The sequence below is a fragment of the Centroberyx gerrardi genome, chromosome 15, assembly GCF_048128805.1.
Source record: "Centroberyx gerrardi isolate f3 chromosome 15, fCenGer3.hap1.cur.20231027, whole genome shotgun sequence".
Lineage (NCBI taxonomy): Eukaryota > Metazoa > Chordata > Actinopteri > Beryciformes > Berycidae > Centroberyx > Centroberyx gerrardi.
The window spans coordinates 11,390,951-11,409,085 of record NC_136011.1 but is presented as its reverse complement, the minus strand read 5'-3'; the positions used below and the strand labels follow the sequence as shown (position 1 = coordinate 11,409,085).

The window sequence follows — 18,135 nt, the reverse complement described above, 5'->3', positions numbered from 1 at the left end:
TTCTGGTGTTGTATGCTGTTTTTATCAAGAAACTTCCAGTGTGGCTGTCTTCCTCCTCTTTTTGAGGTGTGTGGCGCACTCTGCTGGTTGGCTTGCTCTCCTCTTGCTGTCAGTACAGGCAAAAACACAAGGACATGGAAAACTCAAAACTACATATTCAAAGATCCTGCATCACTCTTTAGGGCGTAATTGCACAAATCTATATACTGATGGTTAGTGTACCCGACTTCAATGCACAAACACTTTAATTTTAAGGCTGTATCTTTCCATTCTTTACATATATTCTCTCTGCAGGGACACTGCCACTGTAGGTTTGCATGCACATGAATATGACTAGGAGGAGAAAGCCAGCTAATGACTCTGTACAACAATGTGGGATTATGTGTGTGGGTCAGCTGACACCGGTTGCCATGAAACACTGACATCAAGCATGTGGCTTCTCCCTAGAGTACAATGAATTATTAATGCAAATAGACAAACTACCACCGTGAATACAGCAAGACCACTACAATACAGAGAGCTGTTCTGTTGACAGCAGAGAATTACTCTGCCAATAATGTCTTCTCTACTGGATCATGGTTTGATAAGGACTGCGGCAGTGGAGCAGGTGGTAGCGCCAATTGCAGGTCATTTATGCCACTTGGTTCTGCTGTGTGAGAATGCAGAGGAGCCTGAGCAGTTCGCCCAGCTGGAGGGGGCAGCACAGGCTGTGGCTAAAGCAACCAGGAACATGGCAGCAGTGGCCTCCAGGTATGTGCTGTGGGGTTTACTGAGGGAAAGCAGAATGAACATTTATCACACACTGCACAAAACTGTATATAAAGGTTGCTACCTCACGTTTCAATGTGCTGATTTAATTTATTTAACCGAATGACGTGTAGTACATTATCAGATGAACACCAGACTCTTATTTATTTCCAGGCAAGTAAGCGAGACAGAGGATGAAGTTATGCTCATGGAGATGTCCTCCCTGTTAGAGTCAGTGACTGTGTCTGGACAGCATGTGTTGCTGGCAGCCCAGAAGCTAAGCATCCAGCCCAGTCTGACTGAGCACAGAGAGGAACTCATCACTGCTACACAAAACGTCTTGCTGGGAGTAGTCAAAGTACAGTATGATTTTTTTTTTCTCCTGGTCAAAGAGGTAGCTGCAAATGTGTTACAAACAGTGTCATACAATATAAAATATTATACATGAAAAAAAGATAAACAAAGACAGGGAGAGTGCAGAAATAGTGTTGCTGTCCAGGCAGTAACTGATTTAAAGCACTGACAAATTCCAATATATTCATCATCCACAGCTGTAACAATTGCTTTTTACTTAAAGAAAGGAATGATTTCCTTATATGGGAATAGCACTTAATGAGTTCACATACAGTATGTCATCCCTGTGGTCTAGGATTCAATAAGTATTTGTGAAGATGAACATTTCTCCCCAATGCTAGCTAAGTAGAACTCTAATCTGTAATGTCATGATTTGATGATCTATATATATATATATATATATATATATGTGACATGATCATGTACAGCCTGGAGTTGCACCATTGACAACAAATGAGACTCTGTGGACATGTAGAATATTTGTCTGAATTATTACATGCAAAATATCTGTAATTCATGATGGGGGATTACATTCTAAACTAGAAATAGGACCCAGAAAATTACCTTAGGTACTGTCACAGTCATTTCTTTTACAACTTTTACAAGGAGCTCTACAGTGGTACAACATCACAGATGTGTGACAAACTCTTCTTTCTTGCTTCTGGTTATGGAAAACATTCACTAAATCTGCCAAAACTGTCTTACGGCATAGAAGTATCATATTTGAATACTGTAATTTAGTGTAAGTCTCATTTAAAGTTCAAATCTTTCTGCAGGCAATAGCTATTCCATTCAGAGCAGACAGATAGCATCAAAGCTTTCTTTCCCATCGCTGTTCAAGCTTTGGGGAGAAGCTTGTGACCTCAGTTTAAACCCATAAAGATTATGATTATGTATTTGTATTATATTATGTGCTTATATTGCAATAGAAATTATATAACTAGTAATGTAAATAAATAAATAAGTACTGCATGAATATGTTTTAATACATAGATAACCATTTAATATGCATACAAACCTAGATTTCTGCATAGAGTTCTGCATCTAATTATAAAATTGGTTCAACAACTATATTCAATACACAATGTGAAAAAGCACAAGAAAATGTCTAGCAACAGTAGCATGGTGATCTTCTCTGTCTCTGTGCCCCATAGGTCCTATTAGTGGATGATGATGTTACTGTTAGGAAGATATTATCTGCTGCTGACCGGGTTTTGGAGTGCCTCTCTGAGCTGGGTTCCTCCCTGGACATCAAGTCCCTGCTCAAGTCCTTCCAGGTGTTTTCTGAGGCTCTGCTTCTCCTCAACAACCTGACAATGGAGAGAGCAAATTCCTTACAAGATCCCAGACAAACAAAACGTCTACTTGACTCTCTGGAGACCCTGAAGAAGTGCATCTCCATGCTGCACACTTCTATGTGCACGACCATCAAACACCCTGCTAGCAAGCAGGCCCAAGAAGCCAAGAGGTACATCCTGGACAAGGTGGAGAGCACAGTGAATGACATCATCGATACCCTCAAGAGTGAATGCCACAGAGGATCCCTGGGTCCTTGTGGGTATTATACCAGGAGGCGGAATAGTCTATTACAACTTCTTACTAGTTCTTCCATCTCCTCCATCAGAGGCAGTGGCTTTGACAGCATGGTGAGAGATCTTGTGTTCCATTGCATGGTGGTGGCGAACTCTTCCCGCAGAGAGTTTCAGCAAAGAGTGGTGGGTCATTGTCGACATATCCTACAGTTCTGGTCAGACATAACAAGGATTTTAAAGTCCTCAGAGGATCCTGATAGTCCCAAGCAGTATCTAGAGAATATCTGTACTTCATTAGTGCAGCAAATACAAATGCTTGACAGAGCTTTGATGACCACTGTTCTCTATCAAGTCTTGGACACATTTCTTATAGCATCGTCCACATTTGAAGAACTGGTGAGTGTGACGAGACAGATCCTAGACGTGGAATCCTCTACAAAGTTTGATCTGGACTTTGTTCAGCCACTGCTCGAGGATTTCATATTTTGTACTGACAGAATTATCCAAGTTGCAAATTTTATCTCAGCTGTGGCTATTGATGCAAAGAGTCTGGAGAATGTGGAAAACTCACGAACGTGCCTCACAAGACTCAGGGCTGGGATTGCACCTCTGTCACTGGAGCTGGGTGATAATTCATTGCAAACTGTTCAAAAACTCCATGAGGCATGTCAGAGATGGGAGGAGGAGACTAGTCAGCTACAGGATGCTTTGAGTGATGTCATGGATGTTAGAGAGTTCACCAGTATTGCTATTCATGAGATGGTCAATGACCGCCATGGATGTGATGCAGCATACAGAGAGCAGAGCAATAAACTGTTTAATGAGCATGCAAATTACCTTATTTGTCACATGAGACTAGTGATTCACTCAGTGAGGAGGCACTTGGACAAGAGTGATAACCCCATCTACAGGAATGGCCTCCTGGTCCTGATGAAACAGGTTCAATCATCTCAAACCACAGTGGTCGGGTCAGTCAGAGACATGCTGTTTGGTTCCAGTCTAAATGTGGAGGTATATTCTACCTTTTCTGACAATGTTTCCATGGCAATCCAACACTTTAAAGTGCTTAGAGAGGGACTGGATGGCCAACAGCATCCACATCTCCTCAGCCCGCTGCGAGAGGATGCACGTCAGCCTGTGGACTCACATTCACCTTTACCAGCCAGTGACACTGACGAACTGGACCTGGATCATAGAGTTAGAGCCATAGATTCTCTTTGTCTGGAGGTTACAGAGAGATATTTCCAAACAGAACATGAGGAGGAGCACGCAGACGGAGAAACTGTAGAAGCGGAGCTGGCTCATAAATATGACAGTGATGATTTAGAGATACCAGCTGTCTTAGAGCAGCCCAAACCGATCCACAAGCCTCTTGACTTTGACCTTTTACCCCTCTTATATGAAGTTGTGACTGTGACTAAAGGGAAAGATGTGACAGCCCTCAACCAAGCTTGTACTGGTGTTCTTGAGCTGTCAAACTGTTACGCTCAAGCTGCGAAGGAAGCCTCAACTATTGTTGATGCTGTTGATTGTCAGACACTGGATAACTTTAGGGCAGAACTGGTGTCACTGACTCCACTGCTTGTCCAGACAGCTCAAGAGACTGCTATGAGCTCAGGGATGAGCACAGAGAGCATCTACAAGCACAGTGCACTGTTTTCTGACCTAATCAACAACATCCGGAAAGTCCTGCTGCCGGTGGCTGGAACCTGGTACCATGCCGTTTACACAATGCTTCAAGGCAATCCAAAATCCTGCCAAAATACGGCAGCCACTGTTGCACAGCAACTCGGCGAAGTAATGACTTTGTGTGCTGACGTGGTCCAGCTCTTGACATTGTCTGATTTAACCACACAAAGTGTCAATCAAGAAAGTTTTACTGTTTTACACAACAAGTTGAACAAAGCCCAGAACAATACGAGGCATCTGGCAGAGATCTCCAACACGCTGGAGGGTCAGGTAGATCAACTAGAGGGGCCATGTATTCTGTGGGCTCTGTCTATTCAGATTTTGTTAAATTCTCTGGATAAGATTTTGGGCACATCAACTGCAGTGAGCCTGTTGAGCCCTCAAAAACGGCTATCAGCATTGTCTGAAAACTCACTGCGAATCCAAGAGGCAGCAAGGCTAACCAGTCTAAATTGTAAAAGTGCTTACAAGGTAAAACAATTAACAGAATTCCGGGATGAACTAAAAACACTCACTGAGGCCTACCTTCAGGTTGCAGAGGATCTTAACATATCCGCAAGTGTTCTGCAGCTCGCAAAGTCAGAATTCTTACAAAGAAAACTTTTGATCAAAATAAGAGTGCTATCTGGACATTTAAGCAAAGCAAATAAGGACTATGTTACTGCAATTGAAAATATTGTCAGCATTGCCTATTTGTCAGCTGAACACTTCCGGGAGGACAAGACAGAAGATGCAGAGCAAACATTTGAAAATGCAGCACAGTTACTTTTTGAAAATGTCAAAGCTACTACCAAAAGTGTTGAAGACTGCTTAAACTACATCCGCGACCCACGTGCCCGTTCTAACCTGAGGTCTATTAACGACCACCTGTCCTTTCAGATCTCTGATATAGTAAGCAGAGCTAGGCTTATGGTGGAGACACGCTGCATTTGTGACACCCTCAGTCTGGATGTTCAGATTCAGTGCTGGTCAGCAAAAGCTCACTATTTGGTAGAAGAGATCAATAAACTAGATGGGATTCACCAAGAAGCTAAAGAGCACATCAAGGTTGGTTTACAGGGCAGAACACCTGAAGATATCCAAGAAATGCTGACTACAATCCCCACTAATCTGAAAGAAGTGGAATTTCCTCCTGACACAACATTGATATCCTGGCAGAAAAGCCATACAGAAAATGTAGATGCTGCAGTGACAAATCTGAATATGTCAGCAGTGGCCAAATATGAACCTGCCCTGGGAAAACATGTAGGTACCTCACAGTTGATGAAGTTTTATAGTTCAATTCTTTGCATTATTTGAACTTCATAACAAATCATTTCCACATCTTTCTCTGTAGGGTGGTGCCACTTCTGCTGCATGCAAAGAAGCCTCTTCCCTCACCTACACCTCCCTGTTTCTAAAGCAAGAAACTGATTGCTGGGACCCCAAGGACAACCGGATTGTCCAGGTGACCAGGACGATAGCTGACAAGATATACTACATGACTCAGTACTTGAGGAAGAAAGGCCCAATACCGGTGATGACCACCAGATGTCATTGTGCTGTATGACCTGTGCCTTCCCAAAGGATCATCTTTGTATTTGCAGTCAGTGTAAGCTACTTCTAAACACAATCATTTCTTCTTCTTTTTTCAGAATAAAGAGGCATTTGTCAACACAGCCAAAGATGTGATCTCGAACTGCCAGTCAGTAACCCAGTTCATCAGAGGCATTGCCAACCATTGCCTGGATAAACAGTGTACAGTGGAACTCTCCCTCATAGTGGAGCAGATTCTCACTGTCACCAACCAGCTCAACATCATCTCCAGGTCTGCAAAGCTTTATGAACAATAATATGCTTAAATTAGTACAAACTAGACAGTTTTAAGGAAGAAAATAAGACATTTTTTGTTACTGTGTATTCAGTGTCAATGCTGTGACGCCTGGGTGCAAATCATCTGATGAGATCCTAGTGAAGAATGCACAGAATCTACTCCAGACAGTTCTGCGTGGAGTCCACGCTGCAGAGACCGCCTGCATTACGGTAAATCTAACACAACAAACCTAACAAATCTGTAATATTATGAGATCTTCCCCATCTACTGTGTGTGCAAAGCTTATGGGCATTCAAATAATCTGTTATTTGATGTTCTGTGGAGTGCCTCCTCAGCCATTTTAAGCGCATAATTCTTCTCTTGTGCTAGGGTTTAAGGCAGCCTGAGCCAAATTCAGATGGCGCAGAGGCTGCAGCCCTGTGTTTCCAATGGAAGAGGAACCTCCAGATCCATCGAGCCCAGCAGAACTCCAACCAAGAGACTGATGACCTGGGTCTGAGGAAGACCTCATCCCACCCTGTAGCACCCAGCCTCGCCCCACCAATCCACATACAAAAGTGATCGCTTCCCCCTTGGACACAAGCACTATTATCCATGTCTCAAGAAACAAGTAGCCTAATTTTCTGTTTTTTCATCTGACAGAATAGTATTAATGTGGTACTTCATTGGCCCTTGTATTGAAATTCTTTTAATTTGCTCCCCACCCCACCACAGGGAGATCAGAGTGCAGGGTCAGCAACACAACAGCAGCCCTGGAGCTGGTAGGGACTCAGGGGCGAATTCACAAAAGGATTGCGCGGCTTTTGCTGACGCTAAACCTGTGCAAATAAGACAAAAAGAAACCGTCTAATTCACAAAGCACTCGCAAAGGGTGAAATGCCCCGCTAACTGCGCTGCCACGCAAATAGCATCTCGGTGCTCCTGTGCTATTTGCACGTATTTAAATTAGGTAATATGCATACATTTGGCGCAAAATTGCCCCCTTTCTATGCAAATGAGCCTCATTGCAAAAACAGTCCAATTCACAAAGCTCGGCGCTAATTGCCACACGCAGTTAGAGTGAAATTATTAGCGTCTTCAGAGAGTTGGTGGTAACTGAATCATTTATAAGGGGTGTCACGCCCAGACTTTATCACTTGTTGATTTAACTGAGAATTGAATTGAATTGACCTTGCAAATGTCTCTGCAACAATTCCACCTTTGTGTTACCTAAAAAATAAAATTGTCTGTAAATACAGTCTGTAAATAATATTTTGACATTATTATTATTATTATTACTATAGAACTTTAACACAGATTGCTTCACCAACAAAAGCAAATAAATCAGTACAACCAAACAATCAATACAACTCAATTTCATTTTCACTTATCTCACTAGTCAGCACAGTGGGCTTTATTTTGGCCTAAAGATCCAGCACCATGGACAGCCCCGCTCAAACTCATTTACAGTATTACCTCCGCCAAGGAGGTTATGTTTTCGGTGCCGTTTGTTTGTGTGTGTGTTTGTCTGTCTGTCAGCAGGATTACGGAAAAACTACTGGCCCGATTTTCATGAAACTTCGTGGAAGGGTGTAGCATGGGCCAAGGAAGAACCCATTAAATTTTGGAGCGGATCCGTATATTGGTTGCGCTTGCACATTTGCATATCATAGAAGACTGGATTGGCCTTGGCGGAGGTCTGCGCTCGCGAGTGCCCTTCTAGTTTATTTTGGGATGCAGTGAGATGCAATGACAAACAAAGGATGCAGTGACAGGATGCAATTGTGTCATGAAAAATAAATGAATACATTCTCCTTTGTTCTCCGCTTCAAATCATGCCATCTTCTTTTGCAGTCTGAAGGTGCGTTTGGAAACACCAACAGCACTGACAGACTGGGATATTAAATCCCAAATATGGTTTCTCGCAGTCCCGGTTAAATCTCTTGCCTGAAGTTTTGAGGAATGCCTCTGCACCTTGTCCATCAGGATTTGCAGCTCGCCGTCTAAAAATTTCATTTTTCTCTTTCTCTTTGCCATTGTCCTGCCTACTGCGTTCTTCGCGCAAAGGCAACGTTTATACTTTGCCACATTGGTAATTGCAATCAGACGCAAAACAGGGGCAAATTGCGCTCAGCTGCAACAGGTTATGGGCGTGTTTGCGCTGGCATATCATTAGCGCAATATCTTTTGTGAATCGGTCCTTGAGACGGAGCAAATAGCGGGTGCAAATGATGCGCAATTCATGGTGCTATTAGCGGCCGCAATCCATTCTTTGTGAATTCGCCCCCCAATGTCTTGCTCAAGGACACTTCAGTAGGGTGAATGACATGTAAAATTTTGTTTTAGAGTTCATTCATTTCTTCTTCTTTGACAAAATGGTTGATATTTCATCTTTTTATTTAAGATGTGATGGGTATATTAGTGTTCTTAAAATGTTCTTATACAGTATTTGACAACCATAACCACCATACTGACAGACAAAAGAAAGTAATAATCCAATACAACATTCAAAAACACTGCATACATGATACAAAATAAGCATTTAAAATGTGACTTATGAGCACAATAAAAAAGTATATAGCTTAGTCTCTCTTAAACAAGGGTAGCACCACACATTGATAGATACAGAAATGGCCAAATGAAGCAATATTTCTTCTTAGTAGACCTAGAACATTTACCCTTTGTAGCACACATTAACCCATATGAGTTATTCAACAGTCAACTGTCAATATAAGCTGCTCCAACAAAACACTGAAAACATAGTCACACATATGTATACCAACTATGGCAATGTGACTCAGATAATATTACCTTTCTCTGTGTAAGACGCTGGACTTTTTCAAAAGGTTATTTGCTTGTTTGTAATTATTAAGTGGGAAAAAAAAGTTTTTTAGTTAGCTTAGTGCTAGTTACATGCAGTGAGCGTCTTGGTAAATGAAAATATAACAATGAAAAATAAATCAAATCACCAATAACCCATTACTACAACTTCAGTTAGCGAGGCCTACTATAGTAACTTTACATCCTCAACAAAGAATTAAGCCCACTTAGAACAAAGAGGTCCAACAAACAGTACAAAACTCAAACAGTCATGATGAAAAATGACACAACATACCATCTCAGGTAAGCAAGGAACTTGAAATGAACCTTCTAATAGCTAGTGAAACACTTACATAAGCAATTTGAATTGTGAAACGGAAAAAGCAATCTTGTACCCAGTGCTACAGGCTTTTCAGACAAGGACCTAATGAAAACATTACAGTCTCTTAGTAACATCAGCACATGTAGCTGGTTGCCCTTCTGGCAAGCATAAATAACACCTGTAGTGATTCTCTTTTGTTTCTCTGGGCAGTTCATGTCAGAGGTTGAAAATCACAAACTCATATCAGGGTGTGTGTGGTAGAAAATGTAAATGTTCAAAACTTCCTTTAACCCATTGTGAAATCCCTTATCATAAAAGTGAGCATAAACATAAAAGACCTCATAATATAAAAAGTGTCTTCAAATAAATATTCAAATACAAAATTGTCAAGGGAATTCTTACATGTTTCTGATCTAGTATTACTAAGCAGTATCTCTCTGCATGTCAAATGAATGAATGATCTATTCTACAGAGTTTAATGCCTGGAATTAACCCAGAGTTTAGTAAATAACATCTGGGTCAGTCCATACTGAAAACTGTACAAGTTAATTTGATCATTCAAATTTTCTGAATATTTAGTACATACCATACATTTATGGAAATTAACAACAAGGCCTTAGCACAGTTTCAAAACACGTATTTCCGCATTAATATCATAATGTTGAAAGGAACTATACATTGTGTCTGTGCATATATCCAGCATCTCCATACTGCGAAACCAACTGCAGTATGCAATGTTACAAATGTGTCATGTGCTGGATAGTACGTGATTCTACTGAAGGTAATTTTATATACAGTTTTATATACAGAAATAAATAGATGTATGTAAAGCTAAATAAAGATTTGTAGACATGTCTTATTAATATACACATCATATACAACCTTTCTATATTTCACACTGGAGTGTTTACTGACAGAAAGGGGAGGCAGTGGGATCAAAAGTCTTGAACACATCCTTCAATGTCCTGTCATCTGCCTCCTCCTCAGGTTCCTCCTGTTTTGGTTCCTCCTCCATGGCTTCCTCCTTCTCCTGCTCCTTCTTCTCCTGCTCCTTCTTCTCCTCTGCCTCTTCCTGTAGCCCAGCAGAGCCCTGTCCTCCTAGTTTGGCCTGCCTAGGGTCAGTGTACTGGGGTCGGATCAGCCCGGCCAGTGCCTGAATGGGAAGGTTATGTACTGCAGGGGGTTTGACTGGTGAGGCAGGAGGCACTGTGGGTGTACTGGTGAGTGGAGGCTGATGGGGGGAGCCATCTGAGGCATTGTCTGCACTTTTAGCCTCTTCTAATGAGCCTCTTCGCTGAGTTGGCGAGAGCGATGATGGAGGAGAATTATCTTTCTTAGCAGGGTGTTTCAGAATCCCCGTCTTTTTAGGAGGCTCTGTCTGGTCCTTCTGAGCCTGCTCAGTCTGATTACGGGGATCGTACAGACTGATGCCCCCCAATATTGTAGTGGGACTCTCCAGCCCTCCACCAGAGGAAGCCAGGCGAGGGGCATATGGAGGCAGCTTCTCAGGTTCAGGCTTGGTTCGAGCAGTATGAGGGGAGGAGCCAGCGCTGGTTCTCTGCAGCCTGGGGTCAACAACTCCTCCTCCTCCCCCAGAGGAGGCCTCCTTCTGCACCGGCAGCTTGGAGTCCAGACTTCCCGTGCGTTTGATTCTAGGGTCCAGAGCCTTATGCTGGCGTGGATCTAGAGGTCTCTCTGTGGAGGATCGAGACTCCAGGGTCCTGGAGGGCATTCGACACACGCCTTCCTTCAAACGGGCAGCTACCATTCTGGGGTCGATGGGTGGAGGGGTGGTGACGGGGGGATGGTCAGGCAGACTTGTGCGGTTCATCTGAGCATCAGCAATTAGGGGGGGGAGGGGCAAGTTGATGGAGTGCTCCTGTTTGGGCACCAAAGAGGGGATGAGATCCTCGGGGGCCCATACCACTGTTTGAGCAAAGGCTGGCCGTTGGAGTATAATGTCCACCCGAATGTGGCTGAACTGCTTTAGCTGGCAACGGGGGTCCCGCAGCACCACCCCGGGGCTGGCATCTAACGGGATGAGGGCAGCTCTGTCCCTTAGCTCCCTCTCTCCTTCCTCATCCTCCTCTCCAGTAGGGGGCTTATGAGAAACTGGGTGGTTTTGCTGGCGATAGGAGCTTGGTTCCACAGGTCTCACCTTCCTGGGGTCCCTAGCGAGCCGTGGGTCCACAACTCCATCTGGCTCCTTTTTCATGTCTGGGGGTCGCTGGCGTGGGTCTGTCTTCACACGCGGGTCACTGGGTGGGGCCCTCTCCTTCAGTAGCCGAGGGTCACCCATTGCTGGAGCTGCAGGGGCAGGCTGCGGGGGCTTGGGCTGGGACTGCTGTCCTTGGTGCATCTCATTCTGCTTCTTCAGAGATTTAAGAATAGATGAAACACAGCTCCCATCCTCCTCATCGCTTGAGTACCAGTTTGTAGTTTCATCTGTAAAAAAGGTTAATCATATGTAAATGTCCTATCGGAGCACTTTTGCAAGGTATCATCTGTGTGTTAGTGCCTTGTCACACTTGGACACTCACCTCTGTTTGCACTGTTATCATCCTGGCCCTCCACCCTCTGCGGCTCAGTCCCCTGCGGTTGTGGCTGTTGTTGCTGCTGCTGCTGGGTCAGGTGTAAAAAGAGGGCTTTCTGTACTGCTGGTGGTAAAGACTGCACCTGCGACTCAGCACCCATCTGCTGCTGGAGGTTCTGTATGAAGGCCAGACTGGGGTCTACTACATTGAGAAGACATGGAGAGGTATGAAAACAAATGACACATTAATCTATAGCAATTTTAATAAACAAAAAGAATCCTAGGAAATAAGACTAATGGATATTAGTAATTTTAACTTCTACATTATATTAATGTGATACTAACCTCCTTGACCCATGGCCTGGTTTCGGAGGAAATTGCTGAAGAACTCTACTGGGTTCTGGCCTAAAGATGGAAACGGGAAGAGGCTCTGTAGCATCTGCAGATCTGGCATAGGTGGGAATGGGGGCCTCTGCATACTCATCTGAGGGTTGATATTGGGTCGGTTGACATGGAAGGGGGGGGGTTGTCCAGGGGGGGGTGGGGGCTGCATTGGAAATCCATGAGGTGGGTGCTGTCCCGGGGGACTCTGTGGCATGGGTGGCCCTGTAGGGTGACCCATAGGACCAGGTGACCCAGGTGGAGGAACAGGAGGAGCACTGGTGCCTGAAGGCATCACAGCTCCGCTCTGTGTGTCCTCTGTGCCTCCACTAAATTGGTTGGGGCCTTCCCCCTGACTCTGGGCTCCAGAAGAGAAGTTGGTTCCACTGGAAAAATACAGTACCCAATCAGATAATGTAGAGATGAAGCTAAGCTCCAAGCATTCTTTAAGACTTAGTTTGATCACAAATTATTTCAGTTACCTCAGAGCAATTTTTTGTGCCAGATCTACAGTAGGTTGAACCTTGATTTCAAACAGAGAGGGGATCTTCTTCCCCGCTTGGCCAGAGGCTGCGTCCGGAGGGCTGCTGTGTCCCGGGGTAGGCAGCAAACCCACCCCAGGAGGAGGCTTTGGAAGCGGGGCGATGCCCTGCTTCCTCAGGTCCTCCAGCTCCAACTCATCCTCATGGGCATTCTCCTCCTCAGTATTAATTATCTGAAAGGTGTCAGAAAGCAGAATATGACAACTGTTGATCTTACAGCCAAGGGTTTCTTGGCATAGAGGTGTTAAAGATCCTAATCCAACTCTATGGAACATTTTGTCTTACCTTATCAAGCAACTCTTTGGTCACATCAGTCAAAGCCTCGTGAGAGAACTTGCAGTTGTCCCCCTGATAACATTTGGCTCCTGTATGAAAGAACTTGCACGGATATTCATGTGCAATCACAGGTTAAGGAACAGAATGAACTCAGGTATAATGAGATCAAAATGGCATTTAGCCATTTCAGTTAATTATGTTTTTCTATGATGCGATTAGACAACTCACAAACACTTGCTTGCCATTAATGAAGGATATTGTGCATGTAAATGCAATTATCTCCTTTACTGCAGTATCCTTGGAGGTAGAATTTACAAAGCTCCTTTTTCTTATCTGGTACGACAAGCTCATGTTCAAACTTGCACTGTTCCCCCTGAATAGAGACAAAATTAAGTCAATTAGTCATTTTCAGTAAAGAAAGGAATCATTTTTTGTATTATTTTAGCATAAATAGGCTTATGTTATTATACCAAGCTCAACTGCATTAGTGCTATTGTACCTTGATGCATCGACCCTCGAGGAAATATTTGCAGATGTATCTACCATTGTGTTCAACCGTGTGTTGATTGATAAACTCCTTGCTCATGATTGGCCGTTTCTTCTGAAAACCAGAAGAATTTTTTCCTTCCTATGGACACCAAAGAAAAATGGGTTTTAGTCTTATGTCTTTTCACCTAACTGATGGATTAATACACAGTAGTCTAAAACTAAACAGTCCAGTCAAAAGCTTAAGCACTGCAGCAGTGAAAATGTGTGATATGAAACCCTTATTACATTGCGGTTGAGTCAGCAACTAAAAAGACACACTAGCCAACTGTCCCATTACTAACACTTTTGACTGTATATGGAGAGGCAGGAGTCCTTCTTACTGGTGTTATGTCCTCCATGCACTGGTCTCCTCCTCGGCCTCGTCCACGTCCGCCCCAGCTCTTGCCCTTTAGCTTCTTGTTCTTGTTGAGCATCCCGCGTCCTCTGCCTGGTCCGCCCCCTCTGCCCCTCCCCCTCTGTCCAACTGAAGAAAACATTTTGGTGGAAGTGATCAATTTCAGTGTAGCTTTTGTCTTTGTATTACAGAACATTTTGTTTACTAAATGTATTAAGGCATTGGTTATGGCTCTTCTTATCACATAAAACACAAAGGTTGATCATTTCAATCAATTAGTGATGTGAAAAACAAATAATTTGAAAATGCATTCATACACTGGTGTTGTTTCTGCAGCCCCCTCATATTGCCTCTCTTCATCTGGTCCTTTGCATGGCGTCCCTTTCCCTGACCCATGGAGCTCGAGTCTTTCGACTGCTGATACTCTGACATCTCATCTGTGTAGTCGTCCTCCTCTCCTTCATAGTCGTACTTGTCATCGCTGTAGTCGCTGTACTTGTCGAAGTCGCCGCTCTTGTGCTGCGGGGACTTCTGCGAATTGCTGTGGCCCCCCTTTGAATCCCGTCCATGCTGGCAAGTCGACAGTCAATCCAAAAGAGAGAGTAATGTCACACAATAATGTCTCATTTACGTGTGTGAGTATTAAGATCCAACATGTCGGCGGAGAGGAACTCACCTGAGAAGACTGGCCATCGGACTCTCGGCTGGATCCCTGCTTCCTGTTTTTGGGCCTTTCTGGGCGGTCGTAGTCGGAGTCGTAGCTGTCAGAGCTGGAGCTGCTGGAGGGGGAGTGGTGCTGAGAGGAGGACAGAGGGAACAGAGGGCTGTAAAATGGCTTCATCAAAACATTGAACTGAATTTACTATTAGTCTAAATAGTTCACATGCATACCCTCATTACAGTCACAGTGATATTAATTTGTAATAACAAGCTGAATGATGGAACCAGGCTTACTTTCTGTCTGTCACGTCTCCTCCTTTTGGACCTCCTCTTCTCTCTTGTCTTTTTGTATCTTTTTCGGGAGTGCCTGTGAGCCTTGTCCTCTTTCTCTTTGCCTTTATCCTTTTCTCTCTCCTTTTCCTTCTCTTTCTCCTTTTCTTTGTCTTCATTCACCTCCTTAGCTTCTTTGTTTTCCTCTTCAATTCCAATCCCTTCATCATCTATTTCTCCATCTTCCAATTCGCCATCCTCTCTATAAAAAGAGGGAAATGGTGAGTATCAGTCTAGAGGAATATATATTTTGTCTGCTTCAGTTGCAATTAAAATGGTTTCTCACTACATAAGCAAAACAGCTAGTGGTCAAAATAACCCAGAATTACTTGCTGCCACACTAAGATAAGAACCAACGTATCAAATTATACTAAAATTAACTTTCATAATTTCCTTTTCTTCATTTGGAACAAAATAGACAAAATCATGCCAGGCAGTTTCCTAAACACCGGAGGCCTTTCCTGTGCTAAAACCACTGTCAATTATTCAAGGCTAAGTTTTTATTTCCTGTGAACCAATGTGGTTATTTTATGGAAATCAAATTAGATTCACCCTCAAGTTGACTAAAATCTATGAAAATTTATTAGAAAAGCAAAAATATTTCCAGGCTATTCAGTTACTTTACATAACGATGGATTGGAGTCAGAGGGGGCTTAGGTGTGATTTAGGCAAATACATGTTGCCAAGTCAAAGGTCTTAATAGGCTCTACGATGTGCCAAAAGATCATAGTTACTATCAGGACTATTATGAGTAAAGTAGCAAAATACGTTTTAAATTAATTTGAATGAGAAGGGCATATTTTGGCTCTCCTTTAAAGTTAGTGAAACCTACTTACAGCCATCTGGCTCAAAGGCCTGAGTACTACAGTTCCTGAAGGACCTGGCCAAAGAAATTATAACACAAAATGAGAATAAGTGTTTGATTTGGTGACCAGAAAATCTTTGTTGGATTGTCCAGTAGCCTACTGGAGGCTAGGGTACAGTGCAATTATAGGTAATAGACACAAGCATCTGTTATTGAGATAATTAGGGGATCATTACAGTCTGGGACACAGCAATCACAATCTGGAAGAACAGGGAGTTTCTTTTAAATTGCTTACTGTAGCTGCCATAACCGTTCTATGCCACAATGTCTGCTGAGGAGTCGAAATATAACTGAGCGGGTGGAGTGAGTACTTTAAACACATGCTGCTTTTAAAAACTGTCATGTTTAAAACAGGGATGGGGTGGTATATCCATGAAATAATTTAGCAGGTTGGTTAAGTGTTGATTATAACAACAAAGCTCGGTGGTTAAAGGCATGTAAAGGTATGCTTTTATAGCAGTTGGTCCAAGTTTAAAACAATTAAAATCATGCATAGAATGGGTGTGATTATCTAAAACTGGGATCAACATAGATCATAGCAGATGGTCAATTCAGAACAGCTGTAAGATAAATTAAAATTAAGTATTTCATGTAAAAGTATACCCTTGAAATTTTGTCCAAAGAAACAATACTCCATGTAAAATCACTTCCCGTCAATGTATGACAGTGTAATAAATTACACTTTCAGTGTTGGCATTTTCTTTATAAAAAGTAATAACAGCTGCTTTAAAAGAATATGGGGCAGGTAGCAAAGTGAAATAGAAACACCATGAAATGGGAAAGTATGTCCTCCAACAGACCCACATGTCTGTCTCACAGATACTGGCTATCCGTTCTCCTGACACCACAGCAGTACCCAGTGCAGATCAACCTGAGACCCGGCTCATCCAGAGCCATGCTACATAAACTGCACTGTTAGTTCAGTTAAGCAACAGACATATCAAGATTAAATACAAAAAGTTTGCCAACTCCAATATATTGCATTTACATTAAGAAACTCTGGCCTCTGTGCACAAAACTGGCTATATACATTAACATGAAGTTGATAATCATGGACCAAACTGAAGCTTAATGATACACAAAAGCAAATCCCTTAGGAAAAACAATTACAGTAAACATATACTATTTTTATAGGGATGATAATATCACAAAACTGTAAGTCACTGTCCAGTGATGCCATAAGAGATAAGCAAAAATAGCATAAACTACAATGCAGTCACAATAAACTCACTATTGAGTAACCACTGTCACACTATAAGTGCCAGTATTGAAGTGACCTTTCGTTAGGGATACGCTGAATCATTTTTAACACTTCAATCAGTGGCGTACCCCTGTAAGAGGTAGAAAATAGTGTTAGCATGACCAGAATGTTCCATGGAAGGTGTAGACCAGGGATTGGCAACCATGTGCAATGGAGGGCCAAGAGTATGCAGGTTTTTGTTCCAACATAAGACAGCAACAGGTGATTTCACTGATACTCCTCCTCTCTGGTTGAAGGCGTGCTAATCACTGAAATCACCTGGTGTAGTGTTTGGTTGGAATGAACACCTGCAGACCCTCGGTCCTCCATGGCACATGGTTTGAGACCCCTGTGTAAACCAATCACAAGGGCACAGGCATGGCCTTTACTTGCAGCTCAGCTAAAACCCAGCAGCAGCAGCACATTATCACAAGCCTCAGTACCACGAGGTGCCCGATAGGGGGAGTAAAGAGCAAAGGATGGGCGTGCCATACGACATTATAGTCATTTGCATAGCCTCCTGCAGATGGCAACAATGAAGCCGTGAATTCATCCCAGTATCACAACAACACAAACGATGAGGTCTCCTATGTTGCATGGAAATGATCATGAATGACTCTTATCAACACGGTGATGGGAAATCTAGGCTATTTTGGACAGCGTTACTCCATTGCACCAAAAGGCATGCAAAGATTTGTGAGGGGGGAAAAAACCCTGGAAATGTTTCTGCCCTACAATTCATGATTAAAAAAGAAAACAATAACACAAGCATGTAGACCCACAGCACTGAAACGCACAGATGAGCGTATTAAGAATTGCATAAGATAGTTACTCGACCTTTCATCCCCTGCAAGCTCAGAGTCTGTCATGTTTTTGTCAAGAACAGGGGCTGGGGGACTGGAAACAAGGCTCACAGAAGCCATTGGAAAACGGATCTGCCTCCCTTCTCCGGTACAAGAGTGAATTACTCAATCACTCAAGGAGACGTTGGGTTGTGAGAGATGCTGGAAGATTTCAGACTGGAAAAAACTCACGGTGTTACATGTCTCGACAGAGACAGTAAACAGACATTCTCCTCTTTCATTTCAGTGACGTTTTAACTCAGTGAGCACAGCTTGATACCCCGCTTTGCTAATGTCCCGTCGGTTGACAGCTGCCATGGTGAAATA

General features: G+C 43.0%; 1 protein-coding gene across 1 annotated transcript; it reads right to left on the bottom strand.

Annotated features, from left to right (window-relative positions):
* Positions 1 to 8,543: 8,543 nt before the first annotated feature.
* On the bottom strand, positions 8,544 to 17,943 carry zc3h6 (zinc finger CCCH-type containing 6). The gene is made up of 12 exons (XM_071898025.2): positions 17,804 to 17,943; positions 14,826 to 15,063; positions 14,548 to 14,667; positions 14,189 to 14,441; positions 13,858 to 14,000; positions 13,488 to 13,616; positions 13,247 to 13,361; positions 12,998 to 13,107; positions 12,653 to 12,885; positions 12,135 to 12,556; positions 11,797 to 11,991; positions 8,544 to 11,701 (listed from the first exon to the last, which is right to left on the bottom strand). The coding sequence occupies exons 1-12, from the start codon at positions 17,887 to 17,889 to the stop codon at positions 10,164 to 10,166; spliced, it is 3,582 nt and encodes a 1,193-aa protein (XP_071754126.2). The 5' UTR covers positions 17,890 to 17,943; the 3' UTR covers positions 8,544 to 10,163.
* Positions 17,944 to 18,135: the final 192 nt, after the last annotated feature.

Bases quoted from the DNA above. Each gene is read 5' to 3' on its own strand.
- zc3h6 (XM_071898025.2), bottom strand. From the start codon at position 17,889: ATGGCTTCTGTGAGCCTTGTTTCCAGTCCCCCAGCCCCTGTTCTTGAC. The intron at 15,064-17,803 runs GTCGAGTAACTA...CTCTTTTTATAG, and splicing joins GAGCTTGCAGGGGATGAAAG to AGAGGATGGCGAATTGGAAG. The intron at 12,886-12,997 runs GTAAGACAAAAT...GACACCTTTCAG, and splicing joins CCAAAGAGTTGCTTGATAAG to ATAATTAATACTGAGGAGGA.